Below are 17376 nucleotides of genomic sequence, written 5' to 3'. Positions count from 1 at the left end.
ATTAGAAATATTTTCTTGGTCGTTCGGTGCAGTCCAGTGCTTAAAACATTTGCACGTGACTCCAAGGATCCGGTTCCATTCACATCAACGTGTGAAGGCCATTTCTGATGTCCTCGTCCAGAAAATTGCCATGACAGTACTGAAAGTAGCGTAAAACCATACTCACTCACACTTGGTCGCTCATACACATTACAAAAGGCGAATCCAGGAATTCGAAAACGGTTTAGGAGTTGGGCATTAGGTGTTTGTGGGTTCAGCTAGGGCCTGAGCGTGTTAGATTTGGTATCTTAGTGCGAGTGAAGGTTTCAACCTTAGCGATGACCGGATCATACATACATGCACTATTGATGTAAAAGACTACATCTTACAGTCTGGCAACAGGTTACAGCTGAACAGATGATCTTTCCGCTTGTCGCATCCGTCCATCCACATACCTTGAATGCTGGAACAAATGATCTACTGTAGAGTTCTCTAGAGAATTCCGTGCAGACTGATACTTCATCAATCGGTTGTGCCCCAAAGGCAAGACCGTATTTTCTTGATGCTTTCACAATACCTTATAAACCCAGAAGCCGAGATTACAAAGGAACACCACTGTTGCCTTCAGCAAATTAATTCCACCGATTCAGTGTATTGCAGGATGTGTTTGCTTGATACTGTCATTGTTCTCCTGCAAGACCAAGAACACATTTCGAGCTGGTGAAAACACTGCTGTGCACTCGGATATCGACAAGATTCAAAGCAATAAGCGAAAACCCGAGAGAGTGAGTGAGCTGGGTTTTACGCCATCTTAAGCAATATTCCAACAATAGTTTGGCGTGGGATACCAGAAACGGACCTCACACGTTGTCCGTGGGGAATTGAACTCGGGTCTTTAGCATGGGGATGGGAAACTTTAACGCTATGGTTACACCACCGACCCGGAAACCCAGGATAACACATCGTGTTTCCTTGAGCCCCACTACGCATCCTCGTAGTCATTTTGTACAAAAGTCAGTCACCAAACAGTTAGCATGAATGTGGCGCTAACTTGCAAGGAAACCCTAAAACACAGGCTACATGCCAATCCACACCTAATTCAAAGCCCACGGAATCTAATGTCATGCAAATGGACATCGGTATGCTGCAGAAAATTCACGCTCCGAGCTTTTCCACTCTATAATTAGTTTCTGGAAACAATGATTGGTTAATTCGTTGGTTGTTGATGGTGAATTCAGCAATATACAAGCGATATGATGGTGGTCTGTAAATAATCGAGTCTAGACCAGACAGTCAAGTGAACAACGGCATGAGCATGCATCCAAACAATGGGGACATGATGACATGAGTTTTCAAGTCAACGAGTCTGACCCCATCAGGTTAGTCACCCTTTTTCAGAAGCATATAAGCTGCTTAATTTTCAACTGGTATACACAAGCATCGACATTTACTCGTTCGTTCGTTCTCTCGCTCACTCACTCACTCACTCACTCGTTTATTTATTGGGGGAATTATTCCAAGCATTTGTTAGCTTATTCTGTCTTCATACAACGATAAAATGTGTATGTGGGAGGAAAAGTTCCTGTCTCTTAACATCCGACTGCATCTTCTGAAAATTCACAGTAAGGCTAGGGGTACGAACTCCTCATCGTAATTAAAGAAACCAAACCATCAAGTAAAAACACTGGTTACACAACATTCCCGTTTTCTGTTGATTGGACTCCGTCTTATTGTGCCATATAGTGCAACAACCGGTCCCGAATGTCTAGACTAATTCATTTAACTGGATACACAAATATTAATCAGTATGATCCGATGCATCTACGCACTTGTATATTGCAACACCATGCTCATAATCCTTTCAAACACGTCGTAAAGCGTGCTCTGACAAACGGACACCTGGAAATTATGGCGATCTCAAAACGAGACTCTGTCGCTAGAAATGTTTGGTGGTCTGGTTTGGAACTGATATTATATCAGTCTCATTCTGCGTTACAGAACTACGCTAAATATGCTTAAAAACACATAACAGGTGTAACCGGTGAAGTAGATGCATTGTGAATCATTTTACGACATCATCAAACAGAGACAGTATATGACGTCTCACTTAAGGTCATGCTGTCTGCACCTCTCCATAAAGTATAGAGAAATCTAGATTGTTTATGAATAGAGATCCGGTCCGTCTAATGGTTGTGTTGTTAGAACGTGTGGCATAGCGGATTATGTCTGAGGGTCAAGGTTACTTGGTACTTGGTCATCGTACAATCCACCTTTATTACGAACTCTTTGGGGCCATTAAGTAACGACCATTTCAACGACAGGCATTATGGGCAAAACAGCTAAAAGATTTCATGCACCCATATGTTGTTATCATTCCAAACTTCTAAATGCCTCACAAAGAAGTAATCACTAAGAATTGTGCTTTATGCTGTAGCTCCACAGACGCGTTATAGCAATAAGCTCGTTATAATCCCTCCCACTCCACTTTTACATTGGCTACCAAAACCTCGGTGGCGTCGTTTCTCCAATACACATATTAGGTCATCTCTTGCTTTCCCAGAATAACCGCATTTGAGGTTTTTGTTTTGGAGGGACAGATTTTACTTTTCGCTAGAAAGACCTCTTCCAAGGATTTACTTTTCGTTAGTAAGACCGCTTCCCAGGTTTTACTTTTCCTAACTTTATATGAACATCAACATTCAAATCTTTCAAGATTAAACTCACAATTCAAATGTTTTCACAAGCGGGTGTTGAACCGCAAATCGCAAAACATTTGTGTTTAATCGCAAACGCTCTTCCGCAAGGCCACCGGATCGACGAAGGTGGTGGGGTTAAACTATTTTAGTTACTGTCGTTAAATTGATTTTACGTGCTCTTCAGTGATTGTTATGTAGCTTCATTAAATGCTCATCTACAATGTAATTACCCATCATTGACGGTATATATGTTAAAGAAAACACTTCTCCTCGGTTTTGGTAGAAAATGTAAAATCATCCAGGTCGGAACATTTCCCTCCAAACCCTTGTCTACCGAAACCTCAGAGGCATGTTTTCTCCTATACATACATTCACATTACGTTCGTCTGTTATGTAACCTTTGTCTGTTGCAGAGAAAACCACCAAACTTGGAAGTGATCCCACTGAGTTTAAAAGGGTTCATCCTCCTGTTCCATGTTGCCCCCAGCGAGAGCAGTAACATCACAGTATCTTCGTTGGCAACTCATAGAAATGTATCCTCATCACCTCCAGCAAAGCAAAGGCCTCATAAAACACTAGGAATCGTCACCACCAACACAGAAGAAAGAACAACATTTTATGTTAATCTTTTCCTAAGGCCCATCGTTTGTATTTCCGGTTTAGTGATGAATGTGATTGGATGTTGTGTACTTCTACACAAATCGTTACGTCGCATATCCTACCGTTATGTGACTGTGGGGTCCTCCTCTGTGGAATTCTGCGACTGCCAGCTGACATATGAGCGCAGTATGACGTCATGTATTCTAATTACTTGTCATCTGTTTTGACTGTTTCAACTAAGCACTACATGGAACTTTCCCAAAGTGTCCGCAATCATCATCTGTGTTTTGGCTCTTGAGAGACTGATTGTCATATCCTTTCCGAGCAAGGCAATGACTTTCTTCCTCACTCATTGAGCATTGCTCTGTTTCTTATCATATGTATGTTGCACATTCCTAAAATATTTCAAACGCGCTTTGTTTGGTTTGTCCATTAAACAGGTTGTCATTTCTAACAACTTACAATAACACAGTATTTAAAATATTTCTCAGATATATTCCACCGTGTCTCCTCTGGCATTGAACTTTGGTATCTGGATTTAGTTGGCTGTAATCAGACGTCGACGGAAGTTCCTCTTTGGCACAGCTGAACAGGGGTGAGGGGTGAGGAGTGAGTTTAGTTTTCCGCCACACTCAGTAATATTCCTGCCACATGGTGGTGGTTTGTAAATAATCGAGCCTGGATCAGACAATCCAGTGACTACCAACATGAGCATCGATCTGCGCAATTGGGAACTGATGACATGAGTCAACCAAGTCAGCGAGCCTGACCAATCGATCCCGTTAGTCTCCTCTTACGACTAGCATAGTCGCCTTCTATGGCAAGCATGGGTTGCTAAGGGCCTATTCTACCCCGGGACCTTCACGGGTCCAGCTGAACAGGAACACTGGAAGGTGACATTGACCTTGATGACGATTTCAGCGTTTTTCTTAGTCGTGTATATTCCGTTTATCTCTGTACATGTTCTCGAAACACACATTCCACAACGATTTGGGCGAACGGGTCCGGAGAAAAATTTCAGAAACATGATGCATTCTTTGACGTCTCTCGGTTGGTCCATTAACTCCACTAATGACTTCCTCATCGATGTCATCAGCAACGTCAAGTTCAGTTTTACGTTAACAAAGATGTGTTGTTCCTCAAAGCAGGACCTGACCATGTCAGCACAAAAACACACAGTCTGGACCACCCTGACCAGTAGCTCACAGGGTAAACAATCGTCCCCAGTAGGGTCCAGCGAAAGAGCGACGGTGGGGTAGTCTCTAATGTCACTAATCCCATGAAACACAGTGTAAAGGTAGTACCTTGTACCTACACAGTAATAGGGAAGTATACTATAGCATCCCAATGTAGAGAAGAGAACAGGATACCGATTGGACTTGCACACGGACTAAATACATGTTGGTTTATGGTAATTATAACACTGAGTTTCCTTCCTGTAAATGTTGTCTCGTTCCCTATTATGTCGAAATCGGCAAATGTAAGAACCGTTCCAATAAAGTATTACGACTGAAAGGTATGTTCAGAATAAAATGGTTGATTAACTGATTGAGTTATTGTTGTTTAATGCTGTACTCGGAAGTACTCCAGGTAAAGACGACGATCAGCAAATATTCGCGTCTGGACTCCACAAGCCAGTGATCAACAGCATGAGCATCGTTCAACGCAAGTCAGCGAGCCTGACCACCCGATGCCGTTATTTGGTTATTATGACAAGCGTGGGCTACTGACTAACTCGGATAACCTATTTAGAGCACTGTAGGCGGGGCTAGGGAAAATAATATGGTTCGTTTACTGTACTGTTTCAATCTCATTCGAGATTTTATAACAGTAAGTTAACCCATGGAATGTTGACTTTATTCCTTGTAGCGGTAAAAAACAATCCAAGTTCTATAAATAATTTCTATATACATATTACTCGTGAACTGAATAATATACAAACTACCTTTGGCCACTTTAATCCATATGAAATAACAGACAATGCGTACATCACTCTTTTATGGATGCTTCAAACCCGGATGTTGAACATGTGATGTGCATACAAATTACGCAATTACCCAGTTGCACTCAGTATTATGTTCTTAATTACCAACACATTACTACTGTTTATACCAGTCTGATACATTTGTTTACATAATTGTTGTGAACTGAAAGGCATTCGCAAATCGGTGAAAGTGACGGTGATGGTCAAACAATGATAAACAGGTATTGAGCATGTACTCCATAATTCATAATATTATCAAGATTCATAAGTATGTGTGATCCCATATGGATACTGATCCATGTGATCCCATATGGATCTTGATCTATGTGATCCTATATCGATTCTGATCTGTGATCTCCTATTGATGTTGCTCAAGTGATCCCGTATCAATATTTATCTGTGTGATCCCATGTCGATGTTGATATGTGTGATCTTATATGCATGTTGATCTATGTGATCCCATATCGATCCTGAGCTATATGATGCCATATGCTGATCTATGTGATTCTCCATCGGTGGTGATCTGTGTGATTCCTTATTGATGTTGATCCCAAATCGAATGTGATTTATGTGATCCTATATCGATGCTTATCTATGTGATTCCATGTCGATGTTGATCTGTGTGATTGTATGTAGATGCTGATGTACGTGATGCCATATGAAATCTAACTTTATGATTCCATATCAGTGCTGATCTGTGTGATCTCATGTCGATGTCAACCTGTGTAATTCCAGATCAGTGCTGATCTCTGCGATCCTTTGTTGATGTTGATCTATGTGATCCCTATCGATCCTGATCTGTATATTCCAGTACTAGTATCGATGCTGATCTATGTGATGCCATACGGATGTTGACCTAGGTGATGCCATATAGATGCTGATTTGTGTGATCCCATATCTATGTTGATCTATCTGATCCCATACCGATGCTGATCTGTATATTCAAATACTAGTATCGATGCTCATATATATCCGATCCCATATCGATGCTGACCTGGGTGCTCCCTCACTGATGCACATCTCTGCTTGTCTGCTACTCACAGTGACTGCACCATACCCTATTAATGTACCCGAGGGGGGTGTGGTAGCCTTGTGGTTGAAGCGTTGGCTTGTCACGCAAAACCCAGTGTTCGATTCCCCACATGGGTACAATAAGTGATGCCCATTTCTGGCATGATGCGTAGTGATACTGCTGAAATATTGCTAAAAAGTGGCGTAAAAAAATCATTCCGAACCTCCCAAAAACGATCAGACAATCCAGTGATCAACAACATGAGCGTCAATGTACACAATTAGGACACGATGGCATGTCTCAACCAGGTCAGAGAGCTGACCACCCGTTAGTCGCCTGTATGTATGTATTTCTATGAGCCAAGAGAACTGGAATGATATTCTCGAGTGTCATGAAGACCACGAATCTGGGCGTGACAAACCATACTGTCAGACTGAAAAGGAGATTCAAACCCTTTTTCAGTATAGTTTGAGCCTTAAATTCAAGGTCAAAAGTGTGAGAAAGCGATTTGGTCTGTCCAAAAAACACCAATAATCTGAAACATCTTCGATCGGAAAAGATTTTAATTCATATGAAAATTGCATTTTCTTAATGTCGTACATGAACCTTTGTGAAAAAAAGTAAGTCTTAAAGTGCTCACACAATCTGCAATATTCGGACATGTAGTGGTCTGCTTCTAAATTATGTTCAGGATGCTGTTACTAATAATCCCAGCAAGAAAGAGAGAGCTGATTTAAATCGTAAGAGAGAGCGCGCTATGGCTGAACAACAATGAGCTTATGGTCATTGCCAGAACTTTCAGTTGCATCAGAGAAATTGTCATCATGCTGAAGGAACGACTAAGACAAACTGCCAGTACGTCAGACAGGCCTTGAAGTGGTCGACCACGTCTGACAACGTCCGGTGATGATCGCCACAAAATTCATCTGAGAATATTCTTTTTGTAACGTTGACGTCAACGGCAGCGACGGCACTAGGCCACCGTATCAGTCGATATACAGTGTACTAGAAGAACATGGCATTCAAACACGACGACCCCACCACGGACTACGTCTGACTCTTCAAAACCGATGTCGTAGACTGACATGGGCCAGTCGGGATGGACGCTGGCAGATGCGTGATTGACGACGTGTTATGTTCACCGTCACCATTAGGTTTTGAGTAATGACGGTCGGGCTTGTGTTAACAGACGAGTGGGTTCAGCGCCGAAATGCGTTCAAACTGTTTGAAGCCAGTAACGTGATAGGAATGGGATCTGTGGCGATCTCAAAGCGAGAAGTTTGCTTATTGATGACAATCTGAATGCTCAAAGATACATTGATAAGGTTTTGGCAACCAGTTGTGAGGTTATTTCTCCAGCAATTACAACATCGCATTATCTGCCAACATGATGACGCAAGGCCTCATACGGCTGCTAGACTGACAAACGACTTTCATGATAACGCCCACATCATTGTTTTGCAGTGGCCAGTCTGTTCCCCGACATGAATCCGATAGAACACTAATGGGACTACCTACTAATCAGAAGGCTAAACAGCTGGAACAATGGTTCTTATGGAACTGGCCACGAATCACACCTAACGTCTTTCGTAGGCTTACATCCTCAATGAGTCGACGTGTTTTGCCGTGTACTGACTCCAGTGGTGGGCACACTTACTATTGATTCAACATAATCGAGAGTGGGGTGTTTGACAACTTTGAGCGCATCCCTTACCTTCTTATATGTATATGGATATCAGTGTCCACTTGTTGGACCCAGGACGTATTATTTTCAGCAATACAAGTTGAATCTAATCTACATGTAGGACAGTCATGGTCAATACTGAAATAATTCTCTCAATACACAGACTTATAGTCGATACTTACGACATAGCAAATTTTACCTAGATATATTCACAAATGATGTTTCCCTTTGATAACGATTTTCAAACAGGAAAAACCGCGACAGTTTCTTGGAACTATTTTAAGCATGTAAATTCTTGAAAACTCATGAACAATATTTCTATTTAGTGCAAAGGGCACATGTCAACTCCCAGCCGTCGACATAAGGGGGGCAGGGCAGGGCACCACATTTGGCGTCGATCATATACAAGAGATGGCCGTCTATGTTTGCCTTACCCCCAGGGATTGCCTCTGCTTCACTATCTACACAGACATAATCACTGGAACCAGTGTGTGCAGTAGAGCCACCAAACAGATAGCCCTTGTATTCCAGATGCCATCCAGGAAAACACTCGTTCCTTGCAGGTACCATGATGGCACTTGTTTTGTGATGACTCAGGCACACCACACACGGGACATCGTCTTGAAACAGCCGGTGAAGAGGAGATGCCTGTCTATTTGTTTGATACTCAGTGCCATAGATATAACTGTCTGATGCCTCACTAGTGTACTTTTCGTAGATGGGTGCTTCCGGGAGGCACAGCGTTGTTCCCGGACCCCCTTTTGCCTGATAATGGCTTCCACCGGCATAACCTGAAATGAGTCCAACCATAATTAATAAGATATGGGTGCCCTTCTGTACATAATTAACAATATTGATGATGACGGTGATAATGATGAGGATGAATACTGACTGAACTGCACGTGATGTAGTTAGTATCATCTTTGGAGCTTTGAGGCAGTCTAGTGGTGACAGCTTTCCATCGTCACGCCGAAGACACGGGTTCGATTGCCCACATTCATTGAAGCCCAACTCTGGTGTCCCCAGCTGTGATAATGCGAGATTACTGCTGACAAATAGGCCTGACACATTGTACTCAAGTCTTCATCGAATCCGGTTCTTCGGTATGACAAGCGAATGCCTAAACTGCCGGCCCTATTATACGTTAGATCTGAGGTCTACGTGAGAAAAGGGAGAAGAAAATGAGGTCATGCGTTTACAAAATTCCAGACCATCAACAAAAGAGACTAAATAGATTTCCAATCGGAACGGTGTACAAAGCGGTAACAACGGAAGGAATGTGTCATTGAAGATTATGACGCCCGGTTTTTGGAATAAGGTCAGCTATATCTGGTATGCAACGTAATGATTCAAACACGGGAGCACAGCTGCGTTTTCAACTGATTCACACTTGAATTTGACGTGAGCCACAACCCCTCTCTCAAAAGTTCATTGATCAAGGCTACCTCATTCAGTTGCATTCATATTCAGAATGGTGCAATCAACTTTTCTACTAAACGAATCAAGACTTACTTATGCATATATGTAAACAGGATTTCGCCACTTTTACTTACCTTTGTACACGACATCATTTCCTTTCGGACATGTTGTCTTTCCCCAGCGTGTGAATGTCGCTCCTCCTGCTCCAAGTGAAACAAATATCAAAGAAAATATCAGATAGTAATGCAGTACAAGTGAGTGAGTTAGTTTACGCCGTATTCAACAATATTCCAGATACATGGCGACGGTTTGTAAATAATCGAGTGTCGACAACACAATCCAGGGGTCACCAGCATGAGCATCGACCTGTGTCTTCCAAGTCAGCGAGGCTGACCTCCCGATCCCGTTAGTCGTCTCTTAGGACAAACATCAAATGTAATCCGGTTTTCACCGGTGAATTCAGTATGGCATTGTAAGGTTAACTTAATCGTTTACCCGTTCTGGTCCATTGTGAAGAATCAGTTTCAGGCGGTATAATCTTCTCTCCCAGATGTATCCTCAACAGTGACTTCAGGTCATGCAGGAACCTCCGGTCCGCGGGACAATCCGCATTATTCTGATTCAAGACCATAGCTGTGACCAAGGAAACAAATAATACCCAGTGTAGGAACTTCCTTCTTTATTTTCGACACCATTGACTCATCAGCATGATTATTCATATCGCAGGTGGAAACAATTCACTTAAAACGTGATAGTTCATATCGTATCTAGACACAACTGAAAAGACAACATGATTGTTCAAATCATATCTAGACACGACTGATAAAACAACATGACTTTTCAATGGGACTGTATCTAGACGCACCCTGGGTGAGTGAGTGAGTTTAGTTTTACGCAGCATTCAGCAGTATTCAAGCTATATAGTGGCTGCCTGTAAACAGTCAAGTCTGGATCAGACAATCCAGTGATCAACAACATGATCATCGATCTGCGATCATTGTGTCAACCAAGTCAGCGAGTCTGTCCACCCGATCCCGTTAGTTAGTCGCCTTTTACGATAAGCACCGTCGCCGTTTATAGCAAGCATGGGTCGCTTAAGGCTCATTCTACCCCGTGACCGTCACGGGTCTAAACACAACTGATGAAATAAACAACATGATACTTCAGATCATATCAAGACACAACTGATAAAACAACATGACTGTTCACTGGGATTGTATCTAGACATAATTGATAAAACAACATGACTGTTCACTGGAACTGTATCCAGACACAACTGATAAAACAACATGACTCTGCATAATGAAGATGGACACCACCTTCACAACAACATGGTTTCTTGGAGTCCTTCGTGTCATATACATAGCCGCAGATTCATTTGTTTAGGACCTTACAGGCTATGTCAGTTTTAACGAATGATATGATCCTTAACAAAGGCCTGTTGTTTTGCAGACTGTCGTGTTCTTTAGGAAAACTAGAGAATCGATCATCTAAGCGAAATCACATGAATACATACCTGTGGCTATCCCAACCTGGACGATCGTAGCAGCATACAGCGTTAGCTTCATGGTTGCAAGTCTGAATACAAACACGTGTGATTGTGGTTATATACACACTCTTCACAGGTATGACTGTTGTGAAGTGTTCAAGATGTCTCCGTTTCAAACAGTTTTCAAGTGTTTAATGCATATTAACTATCAGTAGATATTTGCTCAGCTGCTGGACCATAGAGTGTTGAATATATACATACATTAGTCTATTCCTAAACAACAGGGTTGACGTGTGTGAATTTCTCTTTGTACTCTCAATACATCGCTGAAGTGAACGCAACACAAGAACAACAACTGAGTAGATCGTGTTGATATACAAGAGATTGCTAACACGTTCTGAGTCTACATATTTGTACTGCCTGGTTGCAAGATATCATATAAAATATTCCCTTCAAGGTCCGCACACCATTGTCGTTGATGATTAGTCGTTGTGGCTTGAGAGTCGAAGTTTCAAGTGTTCCACAGTTGAACGTATTTGTGTTGTTCTGGTAAATTACTGCCATGTGTCTCTTGCATTCCAGATACGACTTAGCGACGCAATATCTCCTGGCCAGATTTGTACATGGAACAAATATGCTGCCTGCTAAACATTCCTCTGTAACCAAGTGTACAGAAGTAACCACCAAACACACTGTACATACATGCTGATCTATGTGATTCCATATCGATGCTGATCTATATGATCCCATATGGATGTTGATCTATGTGATCCCATACAGTTGCTGATCTATATGATGCCATAACGAAGCTGTTCTACGCGGTCCCATATCGATGCTTATCTACGTGATCAAATATCGTTGCTGATCTACGTGATATCATATGGATGCTGATCTATGTGGTCCAATATCGATGCTTATGTGTGTGATCCCATATCGATGGTGATCTGTGTGATTCCTTATTGATATTGATGTATGTGATCCTAAATCGCTTGTGATCTCTGTAGTCCCATATCGATGCTTATCTATGTGATTCCATGACGATGTTGATCTGCGTGCTCCTATATGGATGTTGATCTATGTGATCCCATATCGATGTCAAACTGTGTAATTGCAAATCAATGCTGATCTGTGCAATTGCTTATTGATGTGATCCCATATCTATGTTGATCTATGTGATCCCTTAACGATGCTTATCTGTATGTTCCAACACTAGTATCGATACAGATCTATGGGATCCCATATCGATGCTGATCTGCATACTGACATTACAAATCAGCCCACGTGACACGCCAGCAACCTAGTTGTATAAAACAAATGTTTGATTCACATCGTAAGAAAGAGAGAGCGCGCTATGGCTGAACAATGAGCTTATGGTCATTCACAGAACTTTCAGCTACATCAGAGCAATTGTTATCACGCTGATGCAACAATTAAGACAAACTGCCAGTACGTCAGACAGGCCTTGAAGTGGTCGACCACGTCTGACAACGTCCGGTGATGATCGCCACATTCGAAAAATTCATCTGAGAATGTCGACGTCAACGACAACGACGACACAAGGCCACCGTATCAGTCGATGTACATTGCATTGGAGACTAAGTGAACATTGTATTCGAGCACTTCGACCCTACCGCAGACTGCGTCTGACTCTTCAAAACCGACGTCGTAGAATGACATGGGACATTCGGGATCAACGCTGGCAGATGCGCGATTGACGACGTGTGAAGTTCAACGACCTAAATAGGATTTGGGTTTAACGCCGAAATGCGTTCAACCCGTTTGGAGCCGGTCGCTTGATAGGGATGGGATCTGTGGCGATCTAGAAACCAGAATTTTGCTTATTGATAGCAATCTGAATGCTCGAATATACAGTGATAAGGTTTTGGCAACCAATTGTGAAGCTAGTTTTCAAGCAGTTAGCACGTGGCATTATGTGTCAACACGATAACGCAAGGCCTCATACAGCTTTGCTGTGTCCAGTCTTTACTGCGACATGAAACCGATAGAACACTTATGGGACTACCTACAAATCAGAAGACTAAACAGATGGAACAATGGTTCCCTTGGGAATGGCCATGAATCACCCCTAACGCCCTTCGTCGGCTTACATCCTCAATGAGTCGACGTGTTTTCATGTGTACTGACGTCAGTAGTGGGCACACTTACTACTGATTCAACATATGATGACATTGTGGAGAAAACCATACCACGTCCTTCAGTGTCCGTCTAACGGTATTTTCGATGTATGATGAAATGAAATTGTGTAGATTTGCTGTAAACCTGAACTATGGTTTGAAATGTAATAGATGTTATTTTTTTATGTTTTTATTTTCAAGTTTGGTCAAACACCCTCCATAGTTCCTTTTTAGCATTAGTTTAGTACACGCATTTCGACCCACACAGATTCTGTTGTACATGCAGACAGGTGGATACATACTACACAAGAAATGTTCCCAAATTCATTCACAAATGATGTTTCCCTGTGATAACGATTTACAAACAGGTGATTGGCTGCACTGTCTTCGAAATATTATGAAGCGAGTATACCGTTGAATCTAATCTGCATGTATGGTCAATACTGAAATAATTCTCTCAATACATAGACTCGTACAGAATTTGAGAAAACACACATCTGTTTACAATATTTCTATTTAGTGCAAAGGGCACATGTCAACTCCCAACCGTCGACATAAGGTGGGCATGGCAGGGCACCACATTTGGCGTGGATCATATACAAGAGATGGCCGTTTGTGTTTGCCTTACCCCCAGGCATGGCTGCTGCTTCACTATCTACACAGACATAATCACTGGAAGCAGTGTGTGCAGTAGAGCCACCAAACAGATAGCCCTTGTATTCCAGGTGCCATCCCGGAAAACACTCGTTCCTGGCAGGTAACATGATGGCACTTGTTTTGTGATGACTCTGGCACACCACACACGGAACATCGTCTTCATACAGCCGATGGAGAGGAGATGCCTCTCTACCTGTTTCATACTCAGTGCCATAGATAGAAGTGCCTGATGCCTCACTAGTGTACTTTTCGTAGATGGGTGCTTCGGGGAGGCACAGCGTTGTTCCCGGACCCCCTTTTGCCTGATAATGACTTCCACCAGCATAACCTGAAATTAGTCCAACCATAATTGATAAGATATGGATGCCCTTCGAATTCTGTACATAATTAACAATATTGATGATGACGATGATAATGATGAGGATGAACACTGACTGAACTGCATCACCTTTGGAGATTTGGGGCAGTCTAGTGGTGACAGCGTTCCCTCGTCATCCGAAAGACACGGGTTCGATTGCCCACATTCATTGTCGTCATGGGTCTACAAAATTCCACAACATCAACAAAAGAGACTAAATAAATTCCACCTCGGAACGGTGTACAAAACGGTAAGAACTGAAGGAAAGTGCTACTGAAGAGTATGAGACCGGGTGTTCGGAATAAGATCAGCATATCTGGTACACAACCTAATGATTCAAACACGGGAGCACAACTGCATTTTCAACCGATTCACACTTGAATTTGACGTGAGCCACAACAGCATACTCAAATGTTCATTGATCAAGGCTACATCATTCAAGATCTCAAAACAGCTTCCAAAGCGTTTTATGACAGACACGTTGGAGATATTTGCACGTTTGACGCATCAGAGCCCTAAATGTTGCCCAGAGCAATTCCTTATGCTGGCTTTATGTTGACCTGCCTGTACATGTGTCGGTGACACGTCTTACGTGCACGACCGGGTGTGTCCCCTATGGTGGAGGCCTTTTTGTCTCCATCACATACATATTCAGAAAGGTGCAATCAACGTTTCTAGTAAACAAATCAAGACTTACTTGTGCATATATGTAAACAGGATTTCGCCACTTTTACGTACCTTTGTACACTACATCATTTCCTTTCGGACATGTTGTCTTTCCCCAGCGTGTGAATGTCGCTCCTCCTGCTCCAAGTGAAACAAATATCAAAGAAAATATCAGATAGTAATGGAGTACAAGTGAGTGAGTTAGTTTACGCCCTATTCAACAATATTCTAGATACATGGCGGCGGTTTGTAAATAACCGAGTGTGGACCATACAATCCAGGGTTCACCAGCATGAGCATTGACCTGTGTCTTCCACGTCAGCGAGCCTGACCTCCCGATCCCGTTAGTCGTCTCTTACGACAAACATCAAATGTAATCCGGTTTTCACCGGTGAATTCAGTATGGCATTGTAAGGTTAACGTAATCGTTTACCCGATCTGGTCCATTGTGAAGAATCAGTTTCAGGCGGTATAATCTTCTCTCCCAGGTGTATCCTCAACAGTGACTTCAGGTCATGCAGGAACCTCCGGTCCGCGGGACAGTCCGCATTATTCTGATTCAAGACCATAGCTGTGAACAAGGAAACAAATAATACCCAGTGTAGGAACTTCCTTCTTTAATTTCAACACCATTGACTCAACACCATTGACATGATTGTTCATGTCACAGGTGAACACAACTCACATAACAACGTGATTATTCATATCGCAGGAGGACACTTTTAACTTAAGAACATGACTGTTTATATCGTATCTAGACACAGCTGCTAAAACAGCGTGACTGTTCAGATCGTATCTAGACATAGCTGATAAAAAACATAATTGTTCAGATCATATCTAGACACAACTGATAAAACACTATGATTGTTTATTTTGTATCAAAACACAACTGATGAAACAACATGACTGTTCAGATTGTATCTAGACACAACTGATAAAACAACATGATTGTTCAGATTATATGTAGAGACAACTGATAAAACAACAGATCGTATCAAACACATGAATACATACCTGTGGCTATCCCAACCTGGACGATCGTAGAAACATACAGCGGTAGCTTCATGGTTGCTGTCTGAATGCAAACACGTGTGGTTGTGGTTATATACACACTCTTCACAGGTTTGACAGTTGTGGAGTGTTCAAGATGTCTCCGTTACAAATAGTATTCAAGTGTTAAATGCACATTAAGTACCAGTAGGTATTTGCTCAGCTGTTGAGCCATAGAGTGCTGAACACATACATACATTAGCACAAACAATGGTCTGACGTGTGTGAATTTCTCTTTGTACTCTCAACACATCACTGAAGTGAACACAAAAACAACAACTGAGTAGATCGTGTTGATATACAAGAGATTGCTGACACGTTCTGAGTCTACATATTTGCACTGCCTGGTTGCAAGATATCATGTAAAATATTCCCTTCAAGGTCCGCACACCATTGTCGTTGATGGTTGGTCATTGTGGCTCGGTAGTCGAAGTTTCAAGTGTTCCAAAGTTGAACGTATTTGTGTTGTTCGGGTAAATTACTGCCATGTACCATTCCAGATACCACTTAGTGACGCCAATAACTCCTCACCAGGTTGGTACATGGAACAAATTTGCTGCCTGCTAACATTCCTCTGTAACCAAGTGTACAGAAGTAACCACTAAAACACACTGTGCATACATGCTGATCTGTGCGATCCCATATGGATGTTGATCTATGTGATCCTATATGGATACTGATCTATGTGATCCCATATGGATCTTGATCTATGTGATCCTGTATCGATTTTGATCTATGTGATGTCATCTGAATGTTGATCTATGTGATCTCATATCCATGTTGATCAAGTGATCCCTTATCAATGTTGATCTGTATGATCCCATATCGATGTTGATCTGTGTGATCGCATATGCATGTTGATCTATATGATGCCATATCAATGCTGATCTATGTGACTCTATATCGGTGGTGACCTGTGTGATTCCTTATTGATGTTGATCTATGTGATCCCAAATCGAATGTGATTTATGTGATCCTATATCGATACTTGTCTATGTGATTCCATATCGATGGTGATATGTGTGATTCCTTATTGATGTTGAGCTATGTGATCCTAAATCGCTTGTCATCTCTGTGGTCCCATAGCGATACTTATCTATGTGATTCCATGTCGATGTTGATCTGTGTGAGTCTATGTAGATGCTGATGTACGTGATGCCATATGAAAGCTGATTATATGATTCCATATCAGCGTCGATCTGTGTGATCCCGTGTCGATGTCAACCTGTTTAATTCCATATCAGTGCTGATCTCTCCGATCCTTTGTTGATGTTGGTTTATGTGATCCCTATCAGTGCTGATCTGTATATTCCAATACTGGTATCGATGCTGATCTATATGATGCCATACGGAGGCTGACCTAGGTGATGCCATATAGATGCTGATCCATGTGGTCTCATATCTATGTTGATCTATTTGATCCCATACCGATGCTGATCTGTATATTCAAATGCTAGTATCCATGCTCATATATATATCCGATCCCATATCGATGCTGACCTGGGTGATCCCTCATTGATGCACATCTCTGCATTGTCTGCTACTCACAGTGACTGAACCATACCCCATTAATGAACCTGGGGGCGGTGTGGTAGCCTGGTGGTTACAGTGTTGGCTTGTCACACAAAACCCAGGGTTCGATTCCCC

At 42.1% G+C, this 17376-nt stretch overlaps 2 protein-coding genes and 1 pseudogene across 3 annotated transcripts; 1 reads left to right on the top strand and 2 right to left on the bottom strand.

Moving 5' to 3' along the window:
- Nucleotides 1-2201: 2201 nt before the first annotated feature.
- LOC137273501 (uncharacterized) lies at nucleotides 2202-3874 on the top strand (annotated as a pseudogene).
- Nucleotides 3875-6816: 2942 nt separating this feature from the next.
- On the bottom strand, nucleotides 6817-11021 carry LOC137280662 (uncharacterized). 2 transcript variants are annotated; one of them, XM_067811899.1, is made up of 4 exons: nucleotides 10891-11021; nucleotides 9870-10007; nucleotides 9509-9574; nucleotides 6817-8746 (listed from the first exon to the last, which is right to left on the bottom strand). In XM_067811899.1, exons 1-4 carry the CDS (start codon nucleotides 10940-10942, stop codon nucleotides 8274-8276), a joined length of 729 nt encoding a protein of 242 aa, XP_067668000.1. In that variant the 5' UTR covers nucleotides 10943-11021; the 3' UTR covers nucleotides 6817-8273. The 2 variants fall into 2 exon arrangements, with proteins under 2 accessions (XP_067668000.1, XP_067667999.1); XM_067811898.1 differs by having other exon boundaries at nucleotides 9509-9577; nucleotides 10891-10948.
- A 2154-nt stretch (nucleotides 11022-13175) lies between these two features.
- On the bottom strand, nucleotides 13176-15745 carry LOC137273491 (uncharacterized). The gene is made up of 4 exons (XM_067806208.1): nucleotides 15694-15745; nucleotides 15113-15250; nucleotides 14752-14817; nucleotides 13176-13983 (listed from the first exon to the last, which is right to left on the bottom strand). The coding sequence occupies exons 1-4, from the start codon at nucleotides 15743-15745 to the stop codon at nucleotides 13511-13513; spliced, it is 729 nt and encodes a 242-aa protein (XP_067662309.1). The 3' UTR covers nucleotides 13176-13510.
- Nucleotides 15746-17376: the final 1631 nt, after the last annotated feature.

The sequence above is a fragment of the Haliotis asinina genome, chromosome 1 (assembly GCF_037392515.1).
Source record: "Haliotis asinina isolate JCU_RB_2024 chromosome 1, JCU_Hal_asi_v2, whole genome shotgun sequence".
Lineage (NCBI taxonomy): Eukaryota > Metazoa > Mollusca > Gastropoda > Lepetellida > Haliotidae > Haliotis > Haliotis asinina.
The sequence above is the reverse complement of the archived record's forward strand: the minus strand, read 5'-3'. Positions and strand labels throughout refer to the sequence as shown.

What these genes read in the sequence shown, in the direction of transcription:
- LOC137280662 (XM_067811898.1), bottom strand. Translation starts at nt 10,942, where the DNA reads ATGAAGCTAACGCTGTATGCTGCTACGATCGTCCAGGTTGGGATAGCC. An exon ending in TTCACAATGGACCAGAACGG is followed by an intron (nt 9,578 to 9,869) that starts GTAAACGATTAA and finishes TTTCACTTGGAG; the next exon opens with CAGGAGGAGCGACATTCACA. An exon ending in AAATGATGTCGTGTACAAAG is followed by an intron (nt 8,747 to 9,508) that starts GTAAGTAAAAGT and finishes GACTCATTTCAG; the next exon opens with GTTATGCCGGTGGAAGCCAT.
- LOC137273491 (XM_067806208.1), bottom strand. Translation starts at nt 15,745, where the DNA reads ATGAAGCTACCGCTGTATGTTTCTACGATCGTCCAGGTTGGGATAGCC. An exon ending in CCAGGTTGGGATAGCCACAG is followed by an intron (nt 15,251 to 15,693) that starts GTATGTATTCAT and finishes CCTTGTTCACAG; the next exon opens with CTATGGTCTTGAATCAGAAT. An exon ending in TTCACAATGGACCAGATCGG is followed by an intron (nt 14,818 to 15,112) that starts GTAAACGATTAC and finishes CACTTGGAGCAG; the next exon opens with GAGGAGCGACATTCACACGC.